The sequence below is a fragment of the Polypterus senegalus genome, chromosome 15 (genome assembly GCF_016835505.1).
Source record: "Polypterus senegalus isolate Bchr_013 chromosome 15, ASM1683550v1, whole genome shotgun sequence".
Lineage (NCBI taxonomy): Eukaryota > Metazoa > Chordata > Cladistia > Polypteriformes > Polypteridae > Polypterus > Polypterus senegalus.
In genome coordinates this window covers 71,535,705-71,547,786 of record NC_053168.1, presented here as the reverse complement: position 1 = coordinate 71,547,786, position 12,082 = coordinate 71,535,705, and the positions used below count along the sequence as shown (strand labels likewise).

The 12,082-nt window shown below is 37.2% G+C and overlaps 1 protein-coding gene across 1 annotated transcript in view; it reads left to right on the top strand.

Annotated features, from left to right (window-relative positions):
- The window catches only part of dus3l (dihydrouridine synthase 3-like (S. cerevisiae)), a 67,507-nt gene that overhangs the window by 17,766 nt on the left and 37,659 nt on the right, over positions 1 to 12,082 (top strand). The window contains exon 5 of the mRNA XM_039737408.1: positions 3,939 to 3,980. Within this exon, the coding sequence (XP_039593342.1) occupies positions 3,939 to 3,980 (42 nt within the window). The remainder of the gene's footprint in view (positions 1 to 3,938; positions 3,981 to 12,082) is intronic.

Here is a 12,082-nt window from a genome sequence, read left to right as displayed (position 1 = left end):
TTTGCCACGCTTCTGGACTGTCCTCTAATGAATAAGAACCTTCCTAATCAACTCCTCTTCTGACATTCTGCCTGCATTATAATGAGGCTCCTTCCTTTGCACATGAAGTCACTTCAGGTGTCCCAGCAGGGGAAATGATGTACCGTATATGTAATTCATAAATATTATGCATACAATAATATATACTGTATTAATACACAGTATTATAATTTTAAGTATTCCATAATCACTGACTTTGGAATCTTGAAAGATTCTCCATTGAACTGACCCTACTGTCTTGCTTGTTCCTATTTTAAATGCATTTTTCCTATTTTCACAAAGTATTCTTAGATTGGGGTGCCTTCATTTTGCTACCCTTCCTAAACTGTAAAGTTTTTTTTATACAGTACACTCCCAAAATTTGCGGGGTTTACATTCTTAGAGCACCCACAAATTGTGAAAAAACCTCAAATTATGGATGTGCTTAAAAAAATGCCTATTTTTATAGTTTTAAACCCTAAATATGCCCTCAAAACACTTCAATTTAATTTCAACCTCAGCTTAATATATTACCTAAAAAAAGAATGTAAAGGTAAACCCGTATACTGTACAGTACTGTACTGATGTGACACCGGCAGTGCTAGAATGTAAAATACTGATGTTACCGCTATATGTCGTGTAATTCATACAGGCGCGTTTTCATTGCCAGAAGCCATAGAAGGTGCAGGGCGTTTCGGTGGCATCTTGGGGCTTTAACCATTAAACTGCCACATACTTGGGGGTTAATGCATCCCTGGGTGCCAAATACTTTTTTCTTCACTTTTTAAGGAAAGTCACAATTCACAAAGAAAAAGTGAAATTTTAATGGGACACATTATTTTTCATGCAAAGAGCATTACAATTACTGCAACACTGATCATTTTACACACTGCTAATGAACTGTAAAAACTATTTAAAAAAACTACTGGAACAATATGTACAAGGTGCAACTGATGCCACCGAGCCAGCTGTTCTTGAACTGGCTGCACGCAAGCACACAGAAGCCAACGCTGATGATTGCAGGCTAGTCTAGTACAGCGGCTGATTCCCAGAGAGCGTGAGGCTACAGTTCTGCAGGGCCGAATGTACGACATTGACTGATCAGCTCCGGCATGCTGGTATATTGCACTGGGAACCAACAATAGTCGATTGCAGCAGTCAATGAATGTACATCGCTGAACATACTCGGCTCCTATGTGCTGGCAAATGGCACTGGGAAATGACTATAGCCAGTTGTGGCAGTTTAAGGATTAAGAAGAATGACACGGAAAACATGAGAACACTCAGCTGGAGATGCGTCACAGGGCAGCAGTCAATCAGCAGCAAGGAGAAATGAATAACACTGTAGCGGTCCGGTGCTGCTAAGATTCACACCGTCGAGAAGACGGTGATTTATTATTTCTTATGGTGGAGATTCCAGGGATGCACCCACCCTTGACCCAAACTGCACGCACTTGCAAACAGAGACTAAAACAAAGGAAACCGGTAATCAAACAGCAAATAAAGAATGTAATGAAAACGACGATACCACCCCTGTTTCCCTTGCAGCGATTATACATTAAATACAACAAAGCACCAACAAAACACACACACAGTAAAGTCCATGAAAAACGGCAACGTATGAAATGTAATGATGAAAATCGATAGTCCAGAGATCCACACATTGAATGGGAATGTAAAGATAGTCCTACTGGCAGTTCCTGAAATAGTGAAGACAGGTGGACGGGTTCAGGAGCACTCCTTTCTTTGCAGGATGGCAATGAATCCACTTACAGTCCTCATGTACACAGCCAGATGGCAGACAATCCAGACCCATGAAACGATCCAGGACAAAATGAATAAGTACAGGTAATCCAACAGAAGGCAGGCAGAGAGACAGGAACTTGAAACACAAATTACAAAAATTTATTTATTTTTTTTCTTTTGGTCACCGGCCCCCTTTTTAAAAGCCTCGCTGACATCCTTTGACCCCAAAAGCCCCTGCACCCTCAGCAGAAGACCAATCGGAGCCACTGCAGGGACTGCTGGGAGTTAGTTTCAAATTCTAGTAGAGTAAAACCCTCTTAGATTGGCTTCTTTCACCATCCCAAACCGCGTTTTCCTCTATGATTGCTTCCTGTTCTCTCTACAGTGCAGTATTGCCACGAAAAAAGCCATAAATTGCGGAGGATATTTGTGGTTTCCACTAACAATTATTAATTAGGTTCTAAGGAAAAATCTGTGAAGACTGAGGCCGTGAACCCTGAACCGTGTCTTAGCAGGGGTCTACTGTATTTAGACATTTTCTTGAGACTGATGGAACACCCTTCTTTTTGACCTGTATCTTTTAATATAGTTGAGTCCAATCTCAAACTGTTTTTATTTGTTCACTTTCTATCCTGCAAACATTTACTCACTGAATATATCAGTACTCTGTTTAAATGCAGAGCACACACTGGGAGAGAGAGTCTTCCTCAGAATTACCAAAGATACAGTCACTGACAGACGTAGGAAATAAATGTAGTGTCTTGGGCTCTGAGGCAGAAAGCAGTTTGCATTTGTGTTGCTGTTAGATGTATTATGATCATGTTAGTTAATTAATTAGGATGCTAAATGTTACTTGTGTTGTAAATTTATTCAGAGTATTAGTGTGTGCGTACTGTTCAAATATTTTAGAACACCCTGATTTTTCCAGTTGTTATTGTACTTTAAGCAGTTACTATCCAGTGATTTATAAATTGAACAAAGGTAAGTTGTAAACTGCCTGGGGTTTTAGAAAAAGTTTGTTATTGAAAACTTATTTTTAGAGTTATATAAGTAAGATATTTTTAAGGGAGCAAGTAATGGGTAGACAACTTTTCTGCAGCATTGGAAGGTAATTAAGCCTTGAACGTTGGTGGAAAAATTCCTAATGGGGTTCCACCTTTTGTTGATTACCCTGTCTGTATAAAAGCTGTGTTGGAGCAAAATGTGTTGCTGTACCCTCTGAAACATTATTTGGACAATGGTAAACTGTATATTATCATAATGATAAAAGTGCAATTAATATAGTAAGACCAACAGGTCATCATAACAAAGGTAATTGACAGTGTAGGAAATTGTACTTAGTTGCTTTCTTTGCAGATCTGAAGGAAACTCTGATAGTAACATGTTAAGGAGACCCAAATGCACTATAGAATTAGAATACAAGTTTACAAGTCTCAACAACTTGTGTGATAGACGCCTCACAGGACAGTAATTGAAATCGGTAAGTATCACTTTCAGGTGTGCAAAGAAGAATTGGAGCCGAAGGTTTGATGGGTCGAGTAGTAGTAGTAGTAAAAAGTCCTTGCTAAAATGGCAAAATAAGAAAATGTTTGTTTCAGCAATGTGCCTGGGCTTGGAAACCGACAGTCTCTGTGTACTCTGAATTTAAAGCTTAGAACAAATATACAACTAATGTTAGATACTGATACTGCATGGCTTGAAGATGCTCTATTACATAAGCTTTTGACTTGTCTTCATGCACATACTCTGTTTTCCCACCATTCTAAAGTGCCAGCGCTGGATTAGTTTTATGGCTACTGATCTCTGAAATGTATTTTCTTTCTTTCTATTTCTGTTAACATTTCAGTAATGCCAGTTTAACTACATACACATGTTACACTTTATTCCCCAAAGCTTTTTTTTTTGTAGGTTTTTAGAATTATATTTAATTCTATCTTATGTTTGAAGAATCCTGTTGTGCACTTTGCTGTGTTGTGGTATGTTGTTCTGAATTGTATTTTTTGATTGTTCTGTAAAGGACATTGTGAATACCTGTTCCTTGAAATATGCTATATGAAAATATTTGTTACAAGTTTATTCATATTTGGCATTCACATACCTGATTTTGGTTTTTGCTTATTTACACAGATATCAATTTTCCAAGGTTTTAACCAAATGTGCTTTTATATTTTAAGGTGGATTTCCGAGATAAACTTTACCTTGCACCTTTGACAACGGTAAGTAGAAATAGTTACCTGCTAGAAGCAGCATTGTCATTTTCTAAGTTATGTTTAAGGTGTTATTTAATGAATGTTTGACATTAATGACAATTAGCATACATTGCTTATGTCAAAACAGTACTAAAGTGTAAATAGAATTTTTTTGGTGACTTAGTCCTTTTTTAAACTTATTCTTTTGGCTGCTCCCCGTTGGGGGTCGCCACAGCGGATCATCTTTCTGTCCTCTGCATCTTGTTCTGTTACACCCATTGTTCTGTTGTTCTCACCACATCCATAAAGCTTCTCTTCCCCTTTTCCTCTTCCCTGGCAGCTCTATCCTTAGCATCATTCTCCCAATATACTCAGCATCTGTTCTCTGCACATGTCCAAACCAACGCAATCTCGTCTCACTAACTTTGTCTCCCAACCGTCCAACATGAGCTGACCCTCTAATGTACTCATTTCTAATCCTGTCCATCCTCACACCCAGTGCAAATCTTAGCATCTTTAACTCTGCCACCTCCAGCTCTGTCTCCTGCTTTCTGACCAGTGCCACTGTCTCCAACCCATATAACATAGCTGGTCTCACTACTGTCCTGTAGACCTTCCCTTTCACTTCTGCTGATAACAGTCTGTCAAAGATTACTCCTGACACTCTTCTCCACCTATTCCACCCTGCCTGAACTCTTTCACCTCTCTTCCACAATCCGCATTACTCTGTACTGTTGATCCCAAGTATTTAAACTCATCCACCTTCACCAACTCTACTCCTTGCATCCTCAATATTCCACTGACCTCCCTCTCATTTACACACATGTATTCTATTCTTGTTCCTACTGACCTTCATTCCTCTCCTTTCTAGAGCATATCTCCACCTGTCCAGGGTCTCCTCAACCTGCTCCCTACTATTGCTACAGATCACAATGTCATCAGTAAACATCATAGTCTACAGGGACTCCTGTCTAATCTCGTCTGTCACTCTGTCCATCACCATTGCAAATAAGAAAGGGCTCGGAGCCAGTCCCTGATGTAATCCCACCTCCACATTGAATGCATCCATCACTCCTACCGCAGACCTCACCACTGTCGCACTTCCCTTGTACATATCCTGTACAACTCTTACATTCTTCTCTGCCACTCCTGACTTTCTCATACAATACCACAGCTCCTCTCGAGGCACCCTGCCCATATGCTTTCTCCAGGTCCACAAACACGCAATGCAATTCCTTCTGGCCGCCTCTATTCTTCTCCATCAACACCCTCGGAGCAAGCATCGCATCTGTGGTGCTCTTTCTTGGCATGAAACCATACTGCTATATATTTATTTATATATATATCTATATATATAATTTATTTATTTATTTATTTATTTATTTATTTATTTATATATATACAAATTGTATTAATGGTTTCCAATGTCTGACTTGTGGGATGAGATAGATATATATATATCTATCTCATCCCACAAGTCAGACATTGGAAACCATTAATACAATTTGTAGTATTAAATCCTCCCTTTTTTTTTTTTTTTTCTTTTTCTTTTCTAATTATTTCATGTGTACCCTGTTCAATATCATACCCTTGGTTTACTGTTATTGCTATTACTGCATTAAGACTTGTTATGCTTATTTTGGACACATCTTTAACACCATCAACCGGGTTTATTATCTGGGGGTATCAGCTTAATGTACTAAAATTGCTGAAGACTATATATATATATATATATATATATATATATATATATATAGATATATATATATAGATATATATATAGATAGATATATAGATATAGATAGATATATAGATATAGATATAGATATAGATAGATATATAGATATAGATAGATATATATATATAGATATATAGATATATAGATATATATATATATATATCTCTCTTAAGTGCAAAATTGTTTGGTTTTTTTTTTCTTTTAAAGACTATATTGGTAACAGATATCTCTATCTTTTAACCCTAAAGCGCCACTGCATGGGGGCTTGTTGTGCTTTGAACGTGATCTGTCTCTGGGTATGTCAGAGGACTGGGACTGCATGAAGTGGGTTTTAGCCTCACTTGGGGAGGCAAAAGGGAGGGTGGGGGGTTAAGGGGGGAAGAGAAAGAGAGCAGGCTTGATCTATACCTAATCTATCATCTCAATCTTTATAATTATAACTATCAACGTAATAATAAGCTGCATGGCAACAACTCTTGGGGAAATAGGAAATTAAGACCTAAACTATTTCACTTCCAGTTAAGACTATAAAATGACATCAAAAACTCAGAATCAGTGTCTCCATGATGGGACAGTTAACTTCGTAAGCTGGAATGTTAAAGGCCTGAATCACGAATTAAAGAGAAAGAAAGTACTTTCTCACCTAACAGGTCTAAATGCTAAAATAGTATTTTTACAGGAAACCCACTTACTAAGCAAGGATCAGTTCCGCTGCAAAAAGACTGGACTGGCCAAATGTTCCATTCTAGTTTTACAAAGAAAACTAGAGGGGTGGGAATTCTCATACATAGAACAGTACCATTTGTAGTATCAGATGTAGTATTGGATCCTGAAGGGAGATATGTAATGGTCATGGGAGACTTATCTAACTGTAAAATGATTTTGATAAATGTTTATGCACCTAATGTTGATGATAAGGAATTTATACAAAATTTATTTGCATCCATTCCCAATCTGAACACTCATAAAGTTATAATGGCTGGGGACTTTAATTGTGTTTTAAATCCACTTTTAGATAAGACTTCCTCCACAGGGGGAACGGCAACTAACACTGCAAAGATAATTACAAAGTTTATATACCTTATCACAACTTATCAGATCCCTGGAGGTTTTTAAACCCAAATTCAAGAACATATTCTTTCTACTCACCAGTACATCATTGCTACTCAAGGATTGATTACTTCTTTATAGATAATAACTTCTTGCCTAAGATTAAATCTTGTAAATACAATGCTATTGTTATTTCGGACCATGCTCCTATGATCTTGGAGCTGAAATTACTAAGCCCCATACACTCACCCCGGAGATGGCCTTAACCCGCTTCTATTAGCTGACGAGAATTGTACTGAATTTATATCCAAACAAATCAAATTCTTTCTAGAGACAAATACATCCCCTGAGATCTCTGCAGGAATACTCTGGGAAACTCTTAAGGCCTTCTTAAGAGGACAGATTATCTCATATCTTTTCCACAGAAATAAATCCGAGGCGAAGAAAGTAGCAGAGATAAAAAGCGAAATTACTAAAATAGATGAAGAACATGCCAGACTACCAAGCGAGACTCTACATAAGAGGAGGCAGGCTCTACATTCAGAATTAAACCTCTTGACAACTAAAGAAACTGAACATCTAATTTACAAATCCAGACATCATTACTATGAACATGGAGAGAAAGCTAATAAGCTTTTAGCGCAACAAATTCACAAGCAAGATGTACGCAACGCAATCTCGGTAATCACTAACACGAACGGAGATAAAATCATCGAACACAAAAATATAATGCACACTTTCAGAGACTACTATAAATCCCTATATACTACTGAGTTTAAAGAAGACAATATACAATCTAATGCATTTCTGGATACATTACAGATACCACAAATTGACGCTTTTAGTGTGGAGGAACTTGATAAACCTCTGGCATTATCAGAACTACTAGATGCTATAAAGTCACTCCAAGGTGGAAAAGCAGCAGGCCCTGACGGGTATCCTGCAGAGTTTTACAAGAAATTCTTCGCTCAGCTAGCTCCCCTCCCCGCAACATTTACAGAAGGCAGAGAACCAATTTCTTCCACAAACCTTTCACCAAGCATTGCTCCTTTTTTTATTTTAAAACATCCCAATATACATTAATAAATCATTCTTTAAGCAATTAGATTCAACAATAACCTCATTTATTTGGAATTCAAAACATCCACGCATCAAAAGAGCGACCCTACAAAGACAAAAGGCAGAAGGCGGCATGGCTCTACCTAACTTCCAGTTTTATTACTGGGCGGCAAATATACAGGCGATAAGAACCTGGACACAAATAGAAGAACATACACAGGCTTGGACAGCAATAGAAGTAAAATCCTGCAGTACTTCTTTGTATTCCTTGCTCTGCGCTCCAATAAACACACGTTATCGGCAATACACTAATAACCCAATTGTGCTCCACTCACTTAGAATCTGGAATCAATGTAGAAAGCATTTTAAGATGGAGAAGCTTCTATCTGTGGCACCCCTGCAAGAGAACCACCTCTTTCAATCTTCACAAACAGTTTTTAATATCTGGAAAAAAAATGGAATTAACTTGCTTAGAGATCTTTATATAGACAACGTCTTTGCATCCTATGAACAATTACATTCCAAATTTAACATTCCAGCTACACATTTCTTTCACTATCTCCAAATCAGGAACTTTGTTAAACAGAACCTTCCAGATTTTCCTCATCTTGCACCCTCATCCACGCCGGAAAAAATATTGCTCAATTTTAAGGAACTAGACTCCATCTCTACAATATATAAAATCATTTTACAATCCCTTCCTTTCAAAGATCCAAGAGGACACTGGGAAAAAGATCTCTCAATTAATATATCAGAAAAGGAGTGGAAAGTAGCAATGCAGAGAATTCACTCAAGCTCCATATGCGCAAAGCATACAATTATACAACCCAAAATTATATATCGAGCACATCTGTCTCGACTAAAACTCTCCAAAATGTTTCCAGGGCATGATCCAACAAGCGAACGTTGCAACCAAGCCCCAGCCTCACTGGGTCACATGTTCTGGGCCTGCACCAAATTAACATTATTCTGGACAAAAATTTTTAATTACCTCTCAGACAGCCTTGGACTCGCAATCCCTCCTAACCTATTAACAGCTGTGTTTTTTGGGTTCTTCCAGAAGGCTGCCTCACCACTTCTTTTAAGTTTTGTTCTTGAAATTCTAAGGAGACACTCATTTGAGGATCTGAGGTTACGATTTGGAATATAAGGTGTCAGACATTCCAATATATAAGATGGGGCGAGATTATTTAAGGCTTTATAAACCATAAGCAGAATTTTAAAGTCAATTCTGAATGACACAGGTAACCAGTGTAGTGACATTAAAACTGGAGAAATGTGTTCGGATTTTCTTTTCCTAGTTAGTATTCTAGCAGCTGCTTTCTGCACTAGTTGCAAACGATTTATATATTTTTTGGGTAGTCCTGAGAGGAGTGCATTACAGTAATCTAGTTGACTGAAAACAAACGCGTGAACTAATTTCTCAGCATCTTTCAGTGATATAAGCGGTCTAACTTTACTTATGTTTCTTAAGTGAAAAAATGCTGTCCTAATGATCTGATTAATATATGATTTAAAATTCAGATTACAGTCAACAATCGCCCCTAAGCTTTTTACCTCCGTCTTGATTTTTAATCCCAATGTATCCAGTTTATTTCTAATACCCTCATTGTATCCATTATTGCTGATCACTAAAATTTCAGTTTTTTCTTTCTTTAACTTGAGAAAATTACTATTCATCCATTCTGAGATACTAGTCAGACATTCTGTTAGTGAATCAATAGAATCAGGGTCATCAGGAGGAGGTTTTAGGTCTTTATTGCATCAATATGCTGGAATAATGTTTGATTTTAATGGTTCAAATATCTGTTGGGCTTTTTGTAAATTAAATCGGAGAATCCAGATAGTTACATAAAAAGTAAAAGCCACCGGGATTGTAATTGTATCATTGGAGTTATTCAATAATCTAGGAGATGAAATCACCATATTTAAAGGCACCAAAACTGTCCGTCCTATGAAATGATTAAATATAATTGGTAATTTTCGATAAACTAACAAGTAATTTGAAATCCTGTTTTCAATCTATCCATCCCCAGGGTCAGTACAGGTCCAAACGTATGTAGTTTCTATTTTAGTATAGAATTTACTCATAACATGTTCCTCCCATTGACTTTAGGGTTAGTTGGTACATTAATCCGTAGTAATCGTATATTATAGAAATTTTGTTTTAAGGGAATGGCCATCCCTCACATAGGGACAGAGAAGAAGCAGAGTTGCACAACACAACAGGCATATTTAAAGGAGTGTCAGATATAGGTAAATTAAAGTTAAAAGAAAAATAACCTGACCAGAGCAAACCCAAAGCCAAGTAAAGTCCATCTAGTTTCATCAAACAGATGGCCAAGGCCAAGGAGTCCATGATGTTGTATGCTGTTCAATTCAATAAATGAACACGAATAACATGTCATGAGAAAAGAAAATTGAGAATAAGAGGCAGAAAAATAATCTGACTGGCAATTGTGGTGTACCCACATATCTATAATTAATATTAGAATTGTTGCAGAGAGACTGGGAATAAGTTTGTCAAACCTCATCCGCAATGCCCCACAAAAACTTGCGGAAATACCCCCACCCCCTTATAAAGTGCCTGGAACAGAGCGTGGGTAGCCTGCTGAACATCCCCTATATTGGTATTGATCCTATAAAACCGAATTATGCCCCGGAAGATATGTTTAGGGTGATGACTTAAAGAGCAGAGCCTGTGTGTCTGTCAGTTTGAAATATACTTTGGCCTGTAATTGTTTATAAGTAGAGGAATGCAAGCAAAAGGAGATTTCCGTGTCAAGAAAAGAAACTGAATGTGGATCTAGCTTAGGTTGCAGTTTTATTGTTGGATGGTGGTAGTTTAAGATACCTGAAGTATAACAATTGGATGCAGGGGCACTTCTCAAATACCATACTCTGCCATATAAATGTTAGCATAGGAGGGCACAAACTTCTTTCCCATTGTGGTACCATAAATTTTGTAGATACATTTTTTTATTAAATTCAAAATCATTACATGTCAAGCTAATCTTCAACAGTTATAAAAATAATGCATCTGGGTCCTCCTGTATAATGTCGTGTGTAGAATTTGCACTCAAACATGGGGTACGGACAAAAACAGAAATGTGCGTACCCACAAAAAAATCCACATGCGTAAATCTGTGCATACTCCAACTTCCACGTTCAGTGTGAAATGTAATGCACATGCATGTGCCTGCCACCCCACCCCGACTCCTCCCAGAATAACTCCTCTTTGAATATTCAAATCAATATAAATAGCCCCTTAAATTCAGTGTTCTGTAAAAAGACAATGGCAAAAGCTTTGGGGGGAAGAAAGCAAGTTTTTCCTTGTCTCCATTTGGTATTCGCTGAAATTCTTCTATTTGTTGGTTTAAGCAGTGGTATAAACAACAAATGGAAGTTGATCGAGTGAAATAGAGTGGCAGAGAAATTTGGAAATTCAAGTTCAGAAAGTCACACAGTGCTCAAAATAAAAAAAAAATGGGTTAGATATCAAAGTTGCCATGAAAAGGCGAGTCATAGCCCATCTGAGTGTCATATGGAAACATATTAGTGTACAGAGAGAAGAAAAAAAGGTTGAAATATCAATTTTAATCTTGAAATTTCCACTTTAATCACGTTTTATTTTGTCATTAAAGTAGAACGTCATAAATGTCATCTTAAAATCATTTAATTTACTAGTTTCTCAAATCCCATTGTAACTAAAGTATCACATTAAATGCTTCGTATTCTGTGTGGTGTTCTACGTACTCTGTGTGATTCACTATGCGTTTCTTAAACTGGCTTTCTCTTATTCTGACAGGATGCAGAATACATTACATTAATAAAATTGAAGCTCTCTTAATAATTTATTAAGATGTATCAATGACTTGATATAATTTTCATGGTGATAGGAATTAAAGCATATATTAAACATGGGAGCACAGTAGTGACCAGCTGGTGCCCCATCCAGAGATTGTCCTTTCTTTCTCCAAGTCACCAGTCACCACACAATAAGCTCTGTAATAAATGTCAAGCCATCTGTAAGCTTAGAACACAAATTCTTCAAACCTTTAAGGAACATTGAAATATCTTCGTAGTACATGTTTAATTATTCCATCCATCTGTCCATTCGAGGTCATGCCAATGCCAGATACTGAAAGCAAAGGTTCACATACTTTTGCCACTCGCAAATATGTAATATTCAATAATTTTTCTTAATAAATAAATGACCAAGTATAATAATTTTGTCTCATTTGTTTAACTGGTTTCTCTGTATCTACTTTTAGGACTTGAA